This window comes from Saccostrea echinata, unplaced genomic scaffold, assembly GCF_033153115.1.
Source record: "Saccostrea echinata isolate AGI-Se365-2 ecotype Australia unplaced genomic scaffold, CSIRO_AGI_Sech_v1 ptg000057l, whole genome shotgun sequence".
NCBI classification, from domain to species: Eukaryota; Metazoa; Mollusca; class Bivalvia; order Ostreida; family Ostreidae; genus Saccostrea; species Saccostrea echinata.
The window spans coordinates 1,718,629-1,741,351 of NW_026889806.1; the positions used below are offsets into that span (position 1 = coordinate 1,718,629).

Below are 22,723 nucleotides of genomic sequence, written 5' to 3' on the forward strand. Positions count from 1 at the left end.
TTATCACACTATTTGAACCAGAGAACCAAGTGCCACAATGCTCATCTACCTAGCTTTGCTCCTAGAGAAAATGACGTATTCATTTTTGATACCCAAAGAGTCATGGTTTTCCAAAGAATTTACTTAATATTTCAATATTATCATCAAAATAAGACAAAATATATTTAGTCCATGAGTTTGGAAGATTTTGAAAAAAGAATGAATATAAAGATGACAGGACAAAATTCTAAATGATAAGTTCACTGAGGCCTTTTACTCTGGCAAGTTAAAACTCCTGGTGTATTCATAACGGCTCCATAAATTAATCACAGATGATTAAAAAACTCAAGTTAAAAACTGTAACAGAATGGCTTAAAGTCCAATCCTGTTTTTAAAACTCCAACTTTTCTGGAGAGATCTTGTCAGCTGCTTCTTCAATTCTGTTTTGTAACAACTGAGCAATGTCTTCTGCTAATTCATCAACTGTTGTGTAACGGACATACTCAAAACTAAACATGTCCCTGAGAAACCTCAATACCGACTCCTGTCAAATGAGAGGAAAGACAGGTTACCAGGTATATTCCACCATACCAGAGTTGAGAGGTGGAATAAATAAATGTTTAATAACTGTGTCTGCACTTAGAATGCAATATGTAGACCACTACAATATGAGGACCACTTAGAATTACAGTACTTAATGCCTGATATTTTTAAGAATATATTCTTGTATTGTTGTATGTGCTTACTATCATTCAAGAATGATCAATTTAGGTTACTCTCATACACGAAGTCATTCCAGTTAAGTTTGACAGGATTAAATGTTCTGTTAAAATTTTCTTAATAAGCTGTTGTGTAGATAAATTTCTAGTCTCTATGCTTTGAACTGCATGAAAGCTTACCTTAAAAAACATGCATAATTCTTTTAGATTTGATTCTGGTCCCATGAAACCCCAGGCTAATACTGGACTTGTGTGTTCAGAAATAGAGTAAAACTTGGATATAAATCCATCTGAAAACTGAGTGCCACATTGAATGTTAGTTGTAACTGGCATAGTTTATACAAAGACTACCTCATACCTTATTACATAAATCATTAAAATTGTCAGTTTGCCTACCTTCAATAGACGTCGTTTGGCTTTTAAAACAGACCAAACAGCTGTTGAGAGAGCCTGTCAAAGAAAACACTGACAAGTACTAATGCACTTTTTCATTTTTTGAATACATCCACATAAGAACATAAATATTATAATGAGTTCAAATTTATTATCATAGAGAAACGTTTGAGAGAACTAATACTTACAGTTTCTTTGAAGCTATTTGATAACCATCTGTTCTGTATAACAGCAATTACAGATGATGGTGGATTTTCCAAATCATCAAAAGCATCCATCAGAATAAAATCTAATACTATGTCATAAAATGACATGCATTTTACCTAAAAAGTAATGTACAATTAAATCACATTTACATAAAAATAATCTTTTGTTGATTTGTGAATTTTCTGTTGTAATTTTACTAATATTCAAGCAGGAAAACAGATAATTTGTATCACAAGTAAGAATTTCAATTAATCACTCAACTATACTTAAGGACATACACAACGTAGTTTGAACTATATTGTCTTTTTCCCTGGAGTTGAAGAGTTCCGATACTTAAAGGAACTGTGTGCTACATTTTAATGTCTATACATGCTGTTGTACACTTCTTCTAAAGCAAGTTTGGATAAACAAAACATCTAGAATATATGTTTAGTAAATTTGGTATATTTTTCTTTGAATTATACAAAAATTTCCATCAATTGATATCTTTTCAAAACCCCTGGTAATGCATGCTGGTTTTTTGTCTATGAATATTTGATGGCACTATAATTTTAAATTAAGAATATCTTGAAAATTATCAGCAGGCAAGGTACGTTGCATATGTCCTTAAGCCCCAAAAACTGAAGAATTTCTTTTACCTTAATACCTAAGAAGTGATCAATAGAAAATGAATCCAAATACAATGAAAACTGTCTAATCTGACACCTGTGCAATCTGTTCCACTGTGAATTCTGATCCTTATTTTCATTACCATTTTACTGTTTTCTGTGATTTTTACACTGTGTAATTTGACACCCTGTCTATTCCGACATAAAATTGTCTCCCAGTGCATGTCGAATTAGACAGGTTTCACTGTATATTGCAAATGTACTAGTGCGAAGGATAATTCCAGTAATTTGACTTACTCCACGTCCTTTTAATTCTTCTTCAATTTTGAGCCAATTATCCTCCACTTCAATAAAATCTACCATTGCATTATATGCAGTGTAGAATTCCTCTGGATCCTTGAAATAAGGAATAGTAATTAACAAATGTAAAAGCTAGCCTGGTAACTTAGAAGACATCACTTTCTTCACATAGACAACTAGGAGGACAAGTACACACCAAGCATTTCCATACATACTAGTAGGCAATGTTAAGACTGTTATCTCGCTCATTATCTTACTAAACTTGTGATTGATTGATTGATTGTATGCAAATTTAGACCTTTACTCAGCACTCAGGGCCATTGAGCAGTGAGGGTTCTTCATTGTGCTAACACCTACCGTGACACAGGGCCTCGGTTTTTAACATCTCATCCGAAGGACCCACAACTTTCACTTCAAAGTGCTGAGCGCTTGGTGAAGGAACAGTTGCTACCTATTTTTTAGGTCTTAGGTCAGTCACGGCCATGACCTTCTGACCAAGGTACTAAACTTGTGTAGTAGATCAATTTGTTCTTACCCTATCAGCTCTGATCAGCAGATCACCGATTAATTGTTTTCCCATGGTTTTGAAGTAATCTCTTTGGCTTGATTGTTTAAATATAACCTAAAAGATAGCAAGTGAACAATATTACATGTACTATATTAATTCATATAACTCTTAACCCATGTTTTAATTATAGGCATGAGTGGAAATGAGAAAATCATTACCAAGAGGTACATACATTGAAAGCTAAACGGATACAGTGTAACTTTGCCAAGAACTCTGTGTCTGAAATACACTGTGTCATCTCTGTCCTAAAAAGATCAAATACATTAAATAGCAATAATGGTTAAAGAATGCCAGTCATACATTGTAGCTTCTGAGAAAGAAAATACTAAAAGAGCAGCCATGATTTTGTCAGAAACATTTAAAAGTTAGAAAAAATTACTTAAGTATTGTAATGTTTAATTATCAAAATGTAAAACTTAACATCCTGCCTTAGAGTCCTGCAGGGCACATGGCCATGTTTTAATTCTAAGAGACCTGCTTCATATAATGGAAGATGCTGAAACATTTCTCTGTGGTTATCTAAATCTGATAAGTTTGCCATCTAAAATGAAAGTTTGTTTAAAACATGTAGTTAACATTTACAAAAAATTCATATTTGACATCACTCTTTGATAAAGAAAAAATAATAATAAAGCTAGCACAATGCAGTTTTAAAGCAATATGAGTTGCAACTTTGAGGTCTGGAATTTTTGTTGCAATATTGTAATTTAACTATTTCAATGGCAGAAAAAAATATGTTTATAAACTTCTGTTGTTCACACTTGCAATGGAAGAACTATTTATAAGCTTTGATTAGGGTGAGTTAACCATGCATCGGACACATACCTTGCTTCGGACAACTTCAAGCAATAAACTTTCTTTAAATCTGAGTGATCCCGTGTTTTTACTTGTTTCTGTCTTGAAGCTGAAGATTTAAACTTTTTATTGATGCCGATTTTTATTATCATGTTGCGATAAAAATACTCCGAGAATGGCCTTGAAGTTACGTCATATTTTACATCATCAAAGGGGAGTAACCAGAATTTTATGATTTTGCAAATTTTTAGAGTTGTCGTTCTTTAATTAGACTTCAACGGAATGAGTGGGGCTTTGGTGAAATTTGTTAATGATTGGTAATTTTACAGAACTTTTAAAGAAATTTCACTTCCATGTTTGTATAATTTTTTAGAGTTGTTTTTTACTAGTACGTTCATTTTACCGTACATCGGACACAAATTAACCATGCATCGGACACTTTCCGATGCATGGGTAATCACTTCTATTTTCATAAAGAACCCAACTGACATCTGTTTTTTGCGGAAATAGAAATTAAAAACTCTAAATTTTTAGTGAATATACAAGTTATCGATATATGACGTCTAGAATTAGACTCAATTTATTTTTACAAACCAGAGTATGATAACCCACGAGACCAACGTACAAGTTGACATGTAAATAGCATTGTAAAGCCTTTCTAGTGCAATGTGATGCAACTAAAAACTCTCCTCATTTGTGGATCGATGTAGTCAATCAAATTTAACTAGAAGGTTAATTTTGAAATAAAAGATAAAATTATTTCAAGATCACTAATTTCAAAGCACCGAGATAAACCTATGACAATTTTCCGGTTCAAATACCGTTTGTCCGATGCATGGTGAATATTGTCCGATCCATGGTGAAATCTGGCACATTAAGAAAAAAATGGTTTTTAGTGATAATTTCTCAATAAATAGCATATATTTGTATCAAAAATTTATATTTTAACCACATACTACATGTTAAGTTCCATTTTGATAATATTCGGCCGGTAGCGATATCGCTAGATCTTGTTGAAGAACGAGGGTGTCCGATGCATGGTGAATTCACCCTAAAGCAAAATTACATTATTGTTTTCCTGTACAATATTTATTTCTTATATTATACTATACATTCCATTGTACAGAAACCTTTCTTCTGAAAGAATTTAATACTTTATTTAAGTCTAATTGATCATAAATGTTTAAATTACATAAAAAATTTTCATAACACCACATTTTAACAGCAAAGTAAAATGCTCAACAATGCAGCTCATATTGCTTTAAAACAAACTATATAACTATACTAACATCTGTAGCGGAGACAAAGGAGTCTTGGTCACTAAGAGACCCTGCATCAAAGCTCTTTGTTCTCTCTGACTGTATGTCAGTCTCCGTGTATGCCGCCATAGCTAACTCCAGGGCGATACTGTCAGCTTGTCGTTCTGCACGCCGTTCAAAATTATCAATCATTCTGTAAGCGGCATCTAGCAGTTGGTCCATCTGATGCTGCAACTCCGCTGTCTCTGGATCCTGAAAGAAGGAAAATATTTAAACTTGGTCTTCTGCTCAAATGACATTTTAATTTGGGAAAAAAAATATTCTTCTACAGTATTTAAAGAAGAAATGCTAACAAGCATTCTGATGGTATTTCTATACATGTTCCTTAGCAAGCTCCATATAAATTCTCTACAAAACAGTTGATGAAATTGTTCACCATTAGTCAACCAAAAAATTATCTTTTAAGGCTACAGTTTGTAAGAGACAAATGACAGCTATTTCTAGTTAGAAGGGCAAATTTAAATGTTCTGTTTGTATGAGTTTCTAGGAAGGAACATGAGATTAAAAAAGAATGCCATCTGTTTATATGTAAGTTATGATTTATTATGTCCCTACTAACCAATATTGCTGGTTTGGACCTATCTTCATTAAAGGATAACTTCATTAAACCATCTTCCCAATATACCACAGCTTGCTGGAGTGTTTCAAAACCTGAAAAAATTAATAAGTCTTATTGTAACAACTTCAAGGGATAAAAACTGGGACATTCACACATGGACATTTACGTCTTACTGTTAAAGTAGTTATTTACCCTATATTCCTACCTAGTTTACAGAGCTGTGTTGGTGACATGCTGCTTGTGTCAACTAGCTGGTGGGTTATTGTAGAAGCAGAAGAGGCGCCACCTATACTGGACACAGAACCTGACAAAGACTTCTGTTTTAAGGAATTCAGAAGAGAAGATGGGCTCTCTGTATATCTGCCAAAAGTATGCCCATGGATATCTACAATATACAGATAAATGAATTGATATCTATTTTATACAGATAAATGAATGTATATCTACAATATACAGATAAATGCATTTTCTAGTAACTAAAAGGGCTACAAAATAAATTTTTAAAAATAATTTTCTAATTTTTGACAGGTAAAACAAAGCATTATAAGGGGGAGGTATTAGGGGATTTATGCATAATTACTAACCCCCATTTGGCAAGTGTAAATTATTTTTCCTGGAAGTTTGTTCTGAAGGTGATTTCAATTCTTTCTTTTTGATCTTCCGTTGGTAGCGGAAATAAAAAGCCAACATTCCCATTATTGCCATGCCTAGCGTAACACTTAGTGTCGTCACTCGCGATGGCCACATCAGTTTCATCCTTGTTATTTGTGGTAATTTCCAGTCTGTGTATGGCATTTTTGTTCTTTTAATGTTTTCTACACTCTGAAAAATAAAAGAGACAAAAATTCTGAAAATGAATATGAAACATCATAATCAATCTCTTGAGTTCATATAATGAAGAGAATCTTTAAAGTACAATGTCATGAAACATCTGAGTTGGAGGGTAATTAACAAAGGTAACAGGTGGGTTAATTCACCCCAATAACATGTTCACTCTGAGTGGTTTTGCCCCTATTATACCTGTAACCTGTGAATAAAGGTGTCAAATTTTTGCAAGTGTGGATTTTGGCAGTTTACTATGACAACTCTCCAATGTTCTTTGTGGATTTTTGTGTCTGAGCTATGGGAAAGGTTTTTATTGTATCTAAAAGGATCTACATAGTACATCTATTTGATCAGTTGATTACATTTTTAAAATTATGGTAAAAATTTCAGAATAATGGAGATTTTTGGAATAGAATGAATTGATTAAACCAAATTTATTTATTTTACACATTTAAACATAGATGAAGTTTTCTTCCCATGATAATAATTTATAAAGAGAAGTTTGTATCATCGTAAAATTGGAAATAATTATTTAGTAGGTCTATTGATCAGCAACTTATAATTGAATTTAAATAAAACTGCTCGTTAATTATGTTAATCTAAATATCCACTGATCAAACAACTTTTGCTTAAATAAATATCAAGTATACTGTATGTTTGGAGAGAACCATGCAGGACGAATCCACTCAGGTGAACAAGGAAATGGGGCAAAACCACTCAGTGTGAACAGGTAATCAGAGTGAAACCACCCAGATTCATTAACAAAAGATCCTGGAGTTTCCAGAATATGGTGCAAAAACCAATAATTGTAGATCAGGAATTGTCTAATTCAACAAGATTTTGTACACAGACTTTGGAAATATCCATGAGTACAATCAACTGACGTAAACTTTGCCTATCAGATTGAGAATCGATACAAAATCAGCAAAAGTCTATGTAAAACAACTGTTTAACTACTGATCTCTGATCTAACAAACACTTGAATAGTGACAGACTGTCATGTAATAAAAATATCAATTATAGCCAATCTGAGGAGCAGATCACAGCAAATTTGAAGCTCAGTCGTTCTGAAAATTTAAAGACGATTTTTTTTTCAGACAAGTGATCTAAAAGGTCTGCTACATTTACATTAACTATATCAGAGATCGTAGAATGCTACAGCAACCAGTTAACAATATTTTTATTTCTATTGAATTCATTGATGATCACATGCACGTGACTTACTATAGTATGCTTACCAACTTCAACAAATTTCACACTGGTACATTTTACGTTGTTTCATTTCCATCAAACTTTTAAAACATTATTTTGATATATTGATTGTGTTTTTAGAAATATCTCATACATTATGATATCACATAAGACCGAAAACATCGTTATGTTACATTTCGAAGTCTATCTATGACCCAAAGTTATCCAAAATCTGAAGTGAACCAGAACCAAAGTCAACACACTCATATCACCGGAACTTGTCATGCGACTAAAACGCGTAAAAGGTATTTGTAAGGACATTATTTCCGGAAAAATAACTGCGTTAATAAATGATATGCAGATTTATATTTAGGGAGAGCAGGGACCTATATACTAACTTATATAATAACTGATGTGCAATGGGAAACTGTAATCTTCCATTCCTCGTGACTCATGATCGTAAATTACAATGGTTTCGATACAGAGTTAATCATCATATTCTAACTATCAATAGTCTCATGTATAAAATGGGCAAAGCTGACACTAAGTCCTATACTTTTTGTGAAGAAGAAGAGGAAACAGTTTATCATTTAATCTGGGACTGTATGTTTGTTCAGCAATTTTTAAAAAAAAATATTAGTCTTTGTCAAGCAAATGACATTGAATTGAATTTAAATGCTAAGTCATTTATATTTTTGGTGAAAAAGATGATAATGAAATCTCTGAATATTTTAACACTATGTTGATATTAATGAAGCATTACATTTATAAAGTTCGTTGTCGGAATACTTGTCCATCTATTCAGGGTTTTCTAAATCTATTTAAATCCTATTTTACAGCTTTGAAATACACTGTAAAAGATGATAAAAAAACTTACTGACTATAACACTTCCTGGCAGAAATGGGTTGTTATATTTTAATTTTTTTTTGGCAATCACTTTAATATGTTACAAGTGAATCCCTCAAAACTGCACTGTTCTAGCTTTTTTTTCTTTCTCTTTTTCTTTTCAATCGCGAGCTTAAATGAAACTGAATATGTTCAAGACAATAACGTAAAGTTAGAGCTTCTCTCTCTCTCTCTCTCTCTCAATAAACTTTTACACAGAGTTTGAATAAATTTCAACTAAAATTAGTTTCTATTCGGATTCTGTTTGTACATATATCTACATATATGTTTGTACATGTATTTGTAATATGTGTGAAAGTATCAATTTAAAAAAAACTTATATAGTTTAGTATATAGGTCCCTTGGAGAGGGTTGAAATACAGGCCGTGGCTGCGTGAATTCAATTAATTTCTCGATAATAAAATTGAAAAAAGTATTTTATGGCAAATGCACATACAAAAGGAACTGATATTATACAACTGTATATTATAACAGAGACATATAAAACCATGTCTCTGATTATAATCATAGGCGCTTGGTTTCAGGATATTATATGTTTTTTTTTCTAGATGTGTCTGAATACACTCTTTAAAATAAAAATAAAAAAATCGCTGAATTTAAAACACGTTTAAAAATATCACATAACTGTATATAAAAAAAGAAATACAATCTTTTTAGATACAGTTATATGACATTTTTAAACGTGCGAATTTCAGCGATTTTTAATTTTTATTTTAATGAGTGTATTCAGATACACCTAGAAAAACACATAATACAAATTGCCCCATCCTGAAATCAAGCGCCTATGATTATAATTTCTAATACGTATCTTTTGACTGCTTATATGACAGAAAGAAATTAATACGGATTTCTTTCAATATGTTTTTACACAAGCACTTCAGTCCTAAGTATTTGCTATTCTACATGGCCGTAGGAACCGGGGGGGGGGGGGGCAATAATTTTGCCGATATATAGATTACATAGTAAACATAGATACTATGTGCCCCCTAAATAAAAACGTCTGATGACCTTTCTTTTTTTTCTTTTCTTTTTTTTTCTTTTTTTTTTTTTTTTTTTTTGTTTGTCAGGAAATTTTTGGTATTGCCTACTCAACTGTCAACTGAAAAATGTATGAATGTATGGCTGTGCCCCCCCCCCCCCAACTGAAATTGCTTCCTATGGGCCTGTTCTAATATATATTTTCTGGATGGGTGGTCAGATAAAAAAAAAAACTCTTGCTTTACTTCATTGTGGCTGAAATCTGTCGTCCATCCCAATTTTTTCAGACCAGCGAATTACAGATCTGCAGCTAGGCCTATCGATAGTCTGTTATTAAAAAGAGATCAGCTGTTTACAGGATAAATGTCCATTCCAGCTTATATTTATTTTGTTGTGTTCATATATGTATTCATATACCCAGTTTGGGTCTTTGTCTAAAACAAAAATTTGAAACTATTATTCCTTTTTTTAAATGTCAAGTAGAAATGTCTTTTTTCTGACCGATTTAATATTTGTGCCGCAAGCTTTGCTAAAATTGTTTGCATATGTTATAAAAACAATTTTGGGCGTTAAGCCATCATTTTATATAAGTAAACTGAGGAATCATAACGGGTCGTACTCAGGGCATGATCTGTTGGGAGACATGAACTCCATATGAAGGTGGTAGCGGAATATTTCTACATAAATAAGGAAAGTTTACGATAGAAAAGCAGAAGTGATCTTGTTTGTCATACAATTTAGTTGCTAGTTGGTCTTTATCGTCAGTAAAACTTCCAAATATGAAACATATGTGTCAGACTCTGTGGTGTCTTTTATTTTTCATTAGGATATATCTAGTCGACATATGAATGGAAATAACTATTGTTAATTGATAAAACGTCGTCAATGTATCTGACTGTCGAGTTGAAGGCCACAGCAAGTGTTTTCTTCTTCTTCTGTAGAAGATTTTTAAATAGATTCTGCTCCATAGGAATATAAAAACAGGTCGGCTAATAAAGGTGCACAATTAGTGCCTATCGAAAATTTCAACAGTTTGTTGGAAGACTGGTCTCTGAAGACTCCAAAAATATTGTCAATGAGGAACTCCAGTATCCTTTTTATATCAACTACAGAATACTCGTGGGTAGAACTAAAGTGATTTTAAACAGAGTAATTTTGTAATTTTGTTGATGACCGATCACAAGAAATGAAAATTTCCGAGTTCCGAGCAATTGTCTGTGATATCAAAAAGCCTACACTAGTGTAGTTTGTAATTTATCAAGAAGAATGGTTGTATAAAATATAGAAAAGTCATACGTTTTTATGTTAACTGGCCTTTGAAAATTTTGGCGATTTTGATTTTTTTATGGAGTTTTTGAGAATCCACATCTTGGGGCCGTTTTACAAAAGAACGTACGACTAAGACCAAAAAAAACTCAGTTGATTGTTAAATTTTGCAAAATTGATACTGTTTGAAATTGATAGCATAAAAATATATTGTTACAGTATATTCTTTTTAAAAAATTAAAACCATTTTCAAATAAATGTAAAACAGAAAGTAATAAACAGAATTCAATTTTGGTCGTAGTCGTAAATTCTTTTGTAAAATGGGCCCCTGATTTACACCACTTCTTGAATATACTGTAGCAAAGTACATTGGAAGTTTCTCCTAGATAGAGCAGTTGATATTTTTGTGAGGAGTAAAGATAAGGGCTTGGCAGAGCTATATCCCTATGAACTCGAAATCAAAGACATCACAGAGTCTATCATGTACATCTGGTTCATATTTGGATATTTTATGCACTATAGACTTTATTGACCAAGTAAAAACTAAACTTTATGACAAACAAGATGACTTCAGGTTTCCATCGTCAACTTTCCTTTCTATGTACCCGTATAAGCAGAATTTTTAGCGAGGAGTTAATTTTGGCATTATATAAGCGAGGGTTTTGAGATCGCTATAGAATTGAATACCGCTAAAAAAAATCCATATCAGTTGTTATAATAGATATCTTTCTTGACATTATATAATCGCTAAAATTACTTCTCGCTAAAAATATTTACTTGTTTTTTTTTTGGGGGGGGGGGATAAATCGCTAAATTTGCATCTCGCTTAAAATCCACTTATACGGTAGTAACATTCCCCTTTCACCTGCATATGATGTTATTTTCAATGTCTCCCAGCTGATTCGGTACGCAAGAGCATGCTCCGACTACGATCAAATTTTTAAGCCGAGGCAGTTATAGTCAAATAAGTTGATGGTGTAGGGTTTTCAACAATCTCATTTAAAGTCAGCATTTTGCCGATTCTATGGTTCTTATTATGTCCTCGTTTGCAAATTCTACCTAATCCCTGGATCAAATTTTGACTGAATGCAGATATGTTTCCTACCAATTGTTAGGTCATTGTTTTATACTAATTTTGACTTCTGATTACTCCGTTTGCCTGATCAATACAGAGGGTTACTTCGTATGAGACCGGTCGACAAGGAATGCTTACTTCTCCAAGGCACCTGATCTCACCTCTGGTGTTTCTAGGGGTCAATTTTTTTGCCCTGTTTACAATTCATATTTTTATGTCTATGAGATCGATCAGAGTCCGTTATCCGTTACAGATCAGAATTTTTCTCATATTGATACGCCAACACTTGCCCTTGGAGGGCTGCAAATTTAGACCTGTACTCGGCACTTTTTTTGAAAATATAGGTTATATGCAGTAGGATCTTGTCTGATAGCATCCGTCCCTACACTTGTAATGAGCATTTGTGAAAAATATGTTGGAGGATTTATAAGACATAATAATACTTTAGAATGAAAAAGCTTCAGTAAACAATATATTTTTAAATCTTAATATTAGAAAAAAAATAATTAGTGTATACATCGCCAGTGGTTTGACCCATGCAAGTTTGGTTAAGACATGAGTTATTGTTACTGTGCGTTCGATGGAACCTAATCCAAAACGTTCAATCTGATTGTTAATCTAGAATATATCGGTCATTTATAATTGCTCTTAAACTTACGGCACAGCTGTAATGCTGAAACTCAAAATGTAAATCGGGATTCTAATGATGACTTGCATATACGATCACACTCCTGTGTACAGGCGAAATTAAATTTCCTAAACCCTATTGCACATATAACATGCCAAAACTAATGATTTGCAAAATTATCATTATACTCAAATTTCTACGGAAAGTTCGGGTATATAGTTGATATTCTGGGTCGTCCGTCCGTCTGTTTCACTGTCTTCTCAGCTATGTTAAGGAAGGAAATGAAAAATGCGATCTAAGTACCTTCTTAAAATGTATTATTTTTAAAAATCTTTATAACAAAGTAACTGTTTACATGTAGGAAAGGTAATATAGATATCCATAATGGATAGGTTTGGGTCCGCACACAGTACCATTTATATCGCATGTATCAGCTGTGTGTCACGTGACTGGTATAAAAATAGAATTGATAAGCTGAATGTAGAAAATGACGCTAGTGCAAGGGCATACGCATGTTTTTGGAGAGAAAAATTGTTACACATTAAAAAAGATTTACATCGGCTACCCGAAAAGTGCTGGGAGCTAGTTTGAACTGCTTCGGAAATGCTCGTAATTTTGCTGAAAATGCGTACAATAGCTAAAAATCCCTACTTTGCTTTAATTCTGTCATGAATAAATATAATGCTACACCGACCATAATCAGCTCCCAGCACTTTTTAAAATATACATGATATAAGCAATTGATATTCCGTATTTCAGCACAAACAGTGTAGTCTATGCCCTTGCACTTTTGAGGTTAATTAGGAATATAATTATCGTGTTAGCAATATTCTTTACATTCTCTGTCGTTGTGCGGCTCCATAGCACCTAGATAAAATAATAATCTACATATGTGTTTCAAATAAATTATTGACTTTCAATTTTATTGAACTGAAAAACGACACTTTCCAATAAAAACCTACTGGTTGCTAGAACATTTGCATTTTAAAAAGTAGCCAAGTCATTTTTTTTTTAATAAAATTGGTGGTGTCCTGCATATGTGCGACAAGGCTTAGGGATTTTTGTTTCAATTCAGGGGCCAATTGGGTGTCGAAAAATGACATTTTTCCACATGCTCACCTGAGATACGAAGGAGAGTGTATCTAGTGTAAAACGTCTAACTGTCTTATGGCAGCAGAAATGGAGTGCTTTATGACCAGATAGTAAAGGAAACAGGAGAAGAAAGCAACAACAGATTATTACTCAGACAGTAAAGGAAACAGGAGAAGAAAGCAACAACAGATTATTACTCAGACAGTAAAGGAAAGAGGAGAAGAAAGCAACAACAGATTATTACTCAGACAGTAAAGGAAACAGGAGAAGAAAGCAACAACAGGTTATTACTCAGACAGTAAAGGAAAGAGGAGAAGAAAGCAACAACAGATTATTACTCAGACAGTAAAGGAAAGAGGAGAAGAAAGCAACAACAGATTATTACTCAGACAGTAAAGGAAAGAGGAGAAGAAAGCAACAACAGATTATTACTCAGACATTAAAGGAAAGAGGAGAAGAAAGCAACAACAGATTATTACTCAGACAGTAAAGGAAAGAGAAGAAGAAAGCAACAACAGATTATTACTCAGACAGTAAAGGAAACAGGAGAAGAAAGCAACAACAGATTATTACTCAGACAGTAAAGGAAACAGGAGAAGAAAGCAACAACAGGTTATTACTCAGACAGTAAAGGAAACAGGAGAAGAAAGCAACAACAGGTTATTACTCAGACAGTAAAGGAAACAGGAGAAGAAAGCAACAACAGATTATTACTCAGACAGTAAAGGAAACAGGAGAAGAAAGCAACAACAGATTATTACTCAGACAGTAAAGGAAACAGGAGAAGAAAGCAACAACAGATTATTACTCAGACAGTAAAGGAAACAGGAGAAGAAAGCAACAACAGATTATTTTTCAGACAGTAAAGGAAACAGGAGAAGAAAGCAACAACAGGTTATTACTCAGACAGTAAAGGAAACAGGAGAAGAAAGCAACAACGGGTTATTACTCAGACAGTAAAGGAAACAGGAGAAGAAAGCAACAACAGGTTATTACTCAGACAGTAAAGGAAACAGGAGAAGAAAGCAACAACAGGTTATTAATCAGACAGTAAAGGAAACAGGAGAAGAAAGCAACAACAGGTTATTACTCAGACAGTAAAGGAAACAGGAGAAGAAAGCAACAACAGATTATTACTCAGACAGTAAAGGAAAGAGGAGAAGAAAGCAACAACAGATTATTACTCAGACAGTAAAGGAAAGAGGAGAAGAAAGCAACAACAGATTATTACTCAGACAGTAAAGGAAAGAGGAGAAGAAAGCAACAACAGATTATTACTCAGACAGTAAAGGAAAGAGAAGAAGAAAGCAACAACAGATTATTACTCAGACAGTAAAGGAAACAGGAGAAGAAAGCAACAACAGATTATTACTCAGACAGTAAAGGAAACAGGAGAAGAAAGCAACAACAGGTTATTACTCAGACAGTAAAGGAAAGAGGAGAAGAAAGCAACAACAGATTATTACTCAGACAGTAAAGGAAAGAGGAGAAGAAAGCAACAACAGATTATTACTCAGACAGTAAAGGAAAGAGGAGAAGAAAGCAACAACAGATTATTACTCAGACAGTAAAGGAAAGAGGAGAAGAAAGCAACAACAGATTATTACTCAGACAGTAAAGGAAAGAGGAGAAGAAAGCAACAACAGATTATTACTCAGACAGTAAAGGAAAGAGGAGAAGAAAGCAACAACAGATTATTACTCAGACAGTAAAGGAAAGAGAAGAAGAAAGCAACAACAGATTATTACTCAGACAGTAAAGGAAACAGGAGAAGAAAGCAACAACAGGTTATTACTCAGACAGTAAAGGAAACAGGAGAAGAAAGCAACAACAGGTTATTAATCAGACAGTAAAGGAAAGAGGAGAAGAAAGCAACAACAGGTTATTACTCAGACAGTAAAGGAAACAGGAGAAGAAAGCAACAACAGATTATTACTCAGACAGTAAAGGAAAGAGGAGAAGAAAGCAACAACAGATTATTACTCAGACAGTAAAGGAAAGAGGAGAAGAAAGCAACAACAGATTATTACTCAGACAGTAAAGGAAAGAGGAGAAGAAAGCAACAACAGATTATTACTCAGACAGTAAAGGAAAGAGGAGAAGAAAGCAACAACAGATTATTACTCAGACATTAAAGGAAACAGGAGAAGAAAGCAACAACAGATTATTACTCAGACAGTAAAGGAAAGAGGAGAAGAAAGCAACAACAGATTATTACTCAGACAGTAAAGGAAAGAGAAGAAGAAAGCAACAACAGATTATTACTCAGACAGTAAAGGAAACAGGAGAAGAAAGCAACAACAGATTATTACTCAGACAGTAAAGGAAAGAGGAGAAGAAAGCAACAACAGGTTATTACTCAGACAGTAAAGGAAAGAGGAGAAGAAAGCAACAACAGATTATTACTCAGACAGTAAAGGAAAGAGGAGAAGAAAGCAACAACAGATTATTACTCAGACAGTAAAGGAAAGAGGAGAAGAAAGCAACAACAGATTATTACTCAGACAGTAAAGGAAAGAGGAGAAGAAAGCAACAACAGATTATTACTCAGACAGTAAAGGAAAGAGGAGAAGAAAGCAACAACAGATTATTACTCAGACAGTAAAGGAAAGAGGAGAAGAAAGCAACAACAGATTATTACTCAGACATTAAAGGAAAGAGGAGAAGAAAGCAACAACAGATTATTACTCAGACAGTAAAGGAAAGAGGAGAAGAAAGCAACAACAGATTATTACTCAGACAGTAAAGGAAACAGGAGAAGAAAGCAACAACAGATTATTACTCAGACAGTAAAGGAAACAGGAGAAGAAAGCAACAACAGGTTATTACTCAGACAGTAAAGGAAAGAGGAGAAGAAAGCAACAACAGGTTATTACTCAGACAGTAAAGGAAACAGGAGAAGAAAGCAACAACAGATTATTACTCAGACAGTAAAGGAAACAGGAGAAGAAAGCAACAACAGATTATTACTCATACAGTAAAGGAAACAGGAGAAGAAAGCAACAACAGATTATTTTTCAGACAGTAAAGGAAACAGGAGAAGAAAGCAACAACAGGTTATTACTCAGACAGTAAAGGAAACAGGATAAGAAAGCAACAACGGGTTATTACTGTGGGAAGAGGAAGCATGCTAAGCTTACAGAGAGCAGTATTTGTATGAGATCTTTGTACTTCGTCTGTGCCTATATCACGTCCACAGAAATAGTGTACCTACATGTATGTCATCTGAAAAGGGGGCGTAACTTCTAGTCGATCACATTTTCTAAATAAATGTACCTGAAAGGTGTTAAAAATGTATGTCTGTTAGTTCCTTTTTCTTTTTATGTACGGTTGCCTTTTATCAATTTTGTTGTTCATTTGTGGTACAGGACTTTCTGGAAACATTTTATTGGCGAGTCTCAAAAATCATTTTGAAGATAATTTTATTGCATCATTGATTTAGAAAAGAAAACTCTTAAAAAAATCATAAAAGCATTTTATATTTCTTGAAACAACGTTTGGTGAGATATTGTACATTTCGCTAAAATGATGTTGGAATTCAATCAGTTGATTCACAAAAATTCATCATGTTATGCAATCCTTATTTTTAGACATAAATAGGCAGCATAAAAATTGTATTATGGTAACTAGAAGTGCTCACCTCGTCACTATAGGAATATAGGGCGACAGAAGACGAGAGAGCTCGCCATACGAGACCTCTTTAATATGCAGATATTAATCCAGTGGATCTTGGCTTCCTAACTTATATCCATTTTGCATGATTGTTGAACTTCGAAGTTCTTGAATGCTTTTGAAATGAAGAAATCAATAGAAATATTGTTTATGATAATTTGAACTTTGGAACTTAGAAAAAATTGTCAACACCATTTGGAATTATCAACAAGGCAGTAATCGTGTTTCCACAAATTTCAAATTTTGCCGTTTGAAAGTCAGCATTTTAATTCTTATGTCAACTTTTTTCTCGATGTTTCTTCGTTGGGAAATGCAATGAATACAGTACTTGTATTTATCTTAACTCTTTTCGTCATTGAGATTTTTTCATACGTTAATGTCTTTGCACTCAATGGAGTAATTAAGCTGTAGACATCTTCAATTCAGAATAGTTTCTTATGTGTTATTTTCAAGACTGTTTTGATATCGGTTGCCATATTTTTCAATAAACTAGAGCACATTTTTTTGTTAAGCATAAACAAATTGCAATGTGTTGAATTGGAAAAAAAAGTTTTAGCATGCATGTAATTCAGATTCAGTGCAGATGTTAAATTTCTACATCTTTGGTAATTATTATCAGATACCTTTCTGCTTATTTTGAACCAATATTTGTCATATGTAGTAACACCTTCTCTCTTTGTGAAAAAAACAACCTCTTTCATACATGTACATATATTGGGTAAAATTCTAGCACCTGCTTTCACAAAAACAACAAATATTGAGTAAAAGTCGGGTATCTATCACGAGTACCTGCTTACACAAAACAAATTTACATAAAAAAGTCTTTCATTATTTATATGTGTGAAGCTTATCAAATAAAGTACCTATCACCCGTAATTGTGTGGTAATTTTACAATCCCTATAGAAGGCACCCATTAACAGACTCGTAGTTTAATTGTTTGGGTCGAATTCCCATTGCTAACTTAACAAAGCAATATCTTTAATTCTTCATATTTATACAGTATTGCATTGTCTGCAAATCAGAGACGGATATCTACTTTCCAACGAAAAATCTAAACATTTAAACTAAAGGTCGTCATTAAGATGCGAAAGATAAATTGAAATTTAATACAGACCATCTTCATAATTAATGAACCCGGATAAAGAGGGTATTGTGCGTGTCACATTTTTCAAGCGCCCACAGATAAAAAAAAATATAGAAGTTCGCAAAATAACATCATTGCAAGTATGAATTCATTCCGTAAATTGATGTTAAAAAGTGGTGAAAGACAGGCCACCTAATGCTCATTCGTTAATTAGCAATTTACCGAGCTTCCTTCGCGACACTAGCGCACCATTTCTATAGAGCTGCGAGATCGCATTTCGCACCAGCCCTAATGGTCGCAAGCGGAAACAAGAGAGCGTGTTTGTACTGGGATGATGTTCCGATAATCTTTTGTTATAAGTTTTTGTGATATCATAATCTGTAAATTTCCTCTGTGACGGACACAAGTCACAACTCTTAAACACGTCAGTTCTTTCTCTTCATTATAACTCCTACTGTCTTCTGATTGGTTAAGCGTCTATAAAACTGTAATTCCGCGTTGCGGACATCCACTTTGAATTTGGTTTCTTTCCAGTATCCACTATGATGTGTTTTGCAAGGTAAGGTTACTTACATTTCATTTATGTCCATCTATGCAATCAAAGTTTTCATTTACAAAAATTACAATATCCTTGGTTTTATCCACAAGGAAGAAATGAACAAAAAGGAATTGGAATTTTATTATATAACTTATTTTTTTATCTTTACTTGAATTGTATTTTGATATATGTATTGGCATATAAAATAGCGCAATGTAAACTTTTCACAGCTATCAAAATAAAATCCATTGTTATTTGTTTAATCAAGGTTTAAATCATAATGATTAATTATATAAATAAATAAAATTATTATTTAGATTTTGAGAAAGGAACGATGGGAGATATTCTTTTATCTTCACGATATTTGCAGAGCTTTTAGCCACACATTATGTAGCAGTTTAAATCAACTAAATTAAGTGATTTTTGATATCTTAAAAAATTATATTAAAAGTATATAAAATCGGTGTAAATTTCCCACAGCTATACGTATATGGTTACGGCTTTGCTTTCAGTAGCAGCATGCTGAGACTATTTGTGGTTGCCTTCTGGACATTAACAATTGTGTTCAAACAAACACAGGGACTGTCTGCACTTGAAAATCTTCTAGCAGAGGAAACTAAAGACGATTATTTGAGGGATGTTGAAGCTGATGATTCGATGCTTGATCAGAGGGCACGGGAAGAAGGTGGGATCTAATGATATCCATTAATCTAATCCTAGAACAACATGAACAGATTAAAATATTGTTAATGGTCGCATGAGCATGTCAAAAATTACTCTATTAGTTTCTGGCTCCGACTTTCTGTTAATTTGTAAATGAATTTTGTAAATGTATCGAAATATAATGTTCAAAATTTGCGCATTAGTGTGACTTAAAAGTGCATTTTCCAAAGTACACGTCCTGATTGTTTTCAATGCGGAACGACCAATTACATATCCTTTTCGATAGTATAAACATTTAGCACGAAAAAAAACTTCGTGCCATTGAGATAATATTTTTTAAACGTTTAAAATTTTAAATTTTCCGAATGTATCAAATTTATCAATATTTATTAAATTTATCATTAATGGACTTTTTCCAGAAAAGGTAAAGACACCTTAAAATAAGGTAAATTAATGATGTCTAGAAAATTCATCATTGTTTCTACGTTTGATAGATATTGCAAACCAAATTTGTCGAGCATGGATGACATAAATTTCAAAATATTTGAATTACAAACTGACGCAATTTTGAATTTACTGAGGATTATTTGTGTTTTTGTTAAAGGCGTTCATTGCAGAACATTTCTTTTCAATTTAGATTTAAGAAAGCTTATTTTAAAGAAACTGCGATTTCGAGATCTTCAGAATGATTCAACAGCAGAGGGTCTCAGTAGCTTAGGTATGTATTGTCATTCTTATTTCTCTCATTAAATCGCACGGTGTAATAATTCGTTTCACTTGTCATAAAAAAAAATAACCTCTTTAATAATAATATTTTATAATTTTTAATCTCAAATGTTTATTAGTCTTGTATATTTACACTCCATGGGCTTCCTTCGATAATTCTCGAAAAATATTTTTAAAAATAATTTTATTTGTCAATGCAAAATAAACAAGACGTTCAGCTGCTATTTGAAAAAAAAAATAGACTAAATATATTCATGCATTTAAAAATAAACTTTAAATACATAATATATCGTAAAAAAATATGTATACCATTCAATTTGGCACAGACTTTCTTTGATCAATGACAATGTGCAATGCAAAAAGAGAAAGATCATTCAGTACTAAAATATTCATAAAGAATACACTTCGGGAGTGCAAAACCGGAAGTCTTTATTCTACAATCAATAATACCTGCAAATGTCTTGGTAGAAGGAATCTAGACATAAAATACATGAAATATTTTCATGATATATTATAAGTTGAGTTATCGTGGTAGAAGGTACTTAGCCGAGATGGGAAATGCCGGTAGACTTTGATAATTGGATAAAATTTGTCATAATTGTATCTACTAAAATTGAACCGAATGTAAATAAATGGAAAATAATATTAATTTGAATTTTTGTTCTAGGAAAAAAGTTTCTAAGATATATTTTTTTTTAAACAATGCTCAAAATATATTTTTTACGTACTTTTGTATACCAAGGATGAAAAAGTCTCTTCACCTATTTGCTTCAGTATTTTGGTTTAATCTGCCAATTTTTTCTTCACTATGCTTAGGTGCTTTTCAGTATGCTTATTTCTCAATGACTGGACCAGATTTTGTGTACATGTTTTTTTTTTATCGCCAGAAACAAGTGGATTTTTGTATTTTTTCCCCCGTTATTTTTATTTTATACAATGTTAATAGAAGTAAGGTTTATTTGAAGAATAATGCTTTTTTTGTTGTTGTTGTATTCATCTTAATCATAACGAACGGAAATTTAGAGATATTCCCCGCTGCACTTATGTTCTCAGAATATTGACGATGTTATAGGGTTGTACAAAGATAAAAATGAAGAGAACAAGAAGACATTTCAAAACTGGGTATCTAGTTTAGATTTAAAAACCCCAAATGATTTTTCTGGGCTACTAGTATACTCCGACTTGCCTTTTGCATATTTTCAGTCTTTTCTCTTCTTTTTCTCTTTGTATTTTTTTTTTTGGAAGTTTCTTGTTTTAATGACAATTCTTTTCCCTATGTTTGTTGTTATTTGTGTGTGTGTGTGTGTGTGTGTGTGTGTGGAGGGGGGGGGGGTCTGTTTAATTTTGTTGTGTTGTTTTTGGTGTTTGATTTTTGTATTCATATACTGGACTATATATTACTAGTGATGTATTTTTCCTTTGTAATGCCCCGTTACCCTTTTCATTATTGCTCAATAATTAATTGATGCTTAACCCCTCTCCCCACCCCCTCTTAAGAAACTAAAGCTATTTTCAGGTCTTTGATATGACAGAGAATGTTTTTCAAAATCCAAATTTCAAATAATCAAAATCACCCCACTGTGTGATATTTTAAATACTTCATATGACCTTTATATACAAAGTGGCATTTCGCTTATGGTTTCTTCTTTGAATGATCAAATCTTGTGAACTTTCTCATAATCGTCATGTATGTTATATTAGAGTTTGGCATCAACTATGGAAACCAAACATTAAACAAAAATATAAAGTTAAAATTAATTTATTTTTCTATTTTTAGTGAAGCGAGTTCCGGATTCCTATCGATTTGGGGATTCTTTGGTGGACAAGGTGGCGGCGTTACTTCGCTTTAAAATGCGCCCAACAAAAAGTCCTCAAGTCAGGATGCCCAGTCTCCGATTTGGCTGAGCAAAGTGTTGAGAACTGTAAAATACAGAAATGGATTAGCTTCGTCTATAGGATGCATAAATAATAGATCAATTTACCATTCATTTGTAAATTTATACGGCAACTGTATTACATGAACAATTTACAGCCCCATGATATTTCTTGTAATTTTGTTTCTTTAAATATTGGATATAAAAATTCGAGTACTTAAACGTTATTAGTAAAATTTCACATGTTTGATCGTTGTCAGGGTTTGGAAGAATTCCGCTTTGGGAGAGAGAAGATGCCATTAAAGTCTATTATGAAATCAAATATTAAATATTTGAAATAAAGAACTATAAAACATCGGAATCAAAATGTCGTTAAAATTTGGTGGGAAAGAACATGTCTTATAATTGTGACGAATATATAATCAAATTACAATCTATAGAAATTCAAATTATAGAATATTTGAAGAAAAGAAAACTAGAATATTATTGATATCTTCACAAGTGTAAAAACTAATTACTCAAAATTTCGTTTTAGTAAATGCTACTAAACTCGGCCATGAAATCAAATTTAGAAATATTTCAAGAATTCGATATATTTCGTTGAAGAAACCGAAAATGTCATTTGAGCGAGAGGTTGCTGAACTGAACTTATCGTGAATGGTGCTAAATGGTAAGCAACTTTCTCATAAACGTCACAGGTTTCAAAAAGACAAGTCCATTTGATATTTATTCGCTAATTATCGCTACATTTTTTAT

At 32.8% G+C, this 22,723-nt stretch overlaps 2 protein-coding genes and 1 pseudogene across 3 annotated transcripts; 2 read left to right on the forward strand and 1 right to left on the reverse strand.

Moving 5' to 3' along the window:
- Window positions 1–173: 173 nt before the first annotated feature.
- Window positions 174–7,683, reverse strand: LOC133174381 (mitoguardin 2-like). The gene is made up of 13 exons (XM_061309507.1): window positions 7,511–7,683; window positions 6,032–6,269; window positions 5,653–5,832; window positions 5,448–5,539; window positions 4,859–5,080; window positions 3,203–3,315; window positions 2,947–3,019; window positions 2,742–2,828; window positions 2,204–2,302; window positions 1,280–1,414; window positions 1,095–1,148; window positions 879–995; window positions 174–523 (listed from the first exon to the last, which is right to left on the reverse strand). Exons 2-13 carry the CDS (start codon window positions 6,240–6,242, stop codon window positions 371–373), a joined length of 1,536 nt encoding a protein of 511 aa, XP_061165491.1. The 5' UTR covers window positions 6,243–6,269; window positions 7,511–7,683; the 3' UTR covers window positions 174–370.
- On the forward strand, window positions 6,926–16,202 carry LOC133174034 (nucleolar protein 58-like; annotated as a pseudogene).
- A 2,186-nt stretch (window positions 16,203–18,388) lies between these two features.
- LOC133174244 (uncharacterized) lies at window positions 18,389–22,145 on the forward strand. 2 transcript variants are annotated; one of them, XM_061309323.1, is made up of 4 exons: window positions 18,389–18,725; window positions 19,217–19,389; window positions 20,005–20,085; window positions 21,871–22,145. In XM_061309323.1, the coding sequence occupies exons 1-4, from the start codon at window positions 18,709–18,711 to the stop codon at window positions 21,996–21,998; spliced, it is 399 nt and encodes a 132-aa protein (XP_061165307.1). In that variant the 5' UTR covers window positions 18,389–18,708; the 3' UTR covers window positions 21,999–22,145. The 2 variants fall into 2 exon arrangements, with proteins under 2 accessions (XP_061165307.1, XP_061165308.1); XM_061309324.1 differs by having other exon boundaries at window positions 19,220–19,389.
- Window positions 22,146–22,723: the final 578 nt, after the last annotated feature.

Excerpts from the sequence above, each read along its gene's own strand:
- LOC133174244 (XM_061309323.1), top strand. Across the intron at positions 19,390-20,004 it reads TCAGAGGGCACGGGAAGAAG|ATTTAAGAAAGCTTATTTTA; the intron begins GTGGGATCTAAT and ends TTTTCAATTTAG. Across the intron at positions 20,086-21,870 it reads AGAGGGTCTCAGTAGCTTAG|TGAAGCGAGTTCCGGATTCC; the intron begins GTATGTATTGTC and ends TTCTATTTTTAG.
- LOC133174381 (XM_061309507.1), bottom strand. The coding sequence starts at position 6,242 with ATGCCATACACAGACTGGAAATTACCACAAATAACAAGGATGAAACTG. Across the intron at positions 2,829-2,946 it reads GTATCCGTTTAGCTTTCAAT|GTTATATTTAAACAATCAAG; the intron begins GTATGTACCTCT and ends GCTATCTTTTAG. Across the intron at positions 1,415-2,203 it reads AAGAATTAAAAGGACGTGGA|GTAAAATGCATGTCATTTTA; the intron begins GTAAGTCAAATT and ends ATTACTTTTTAG.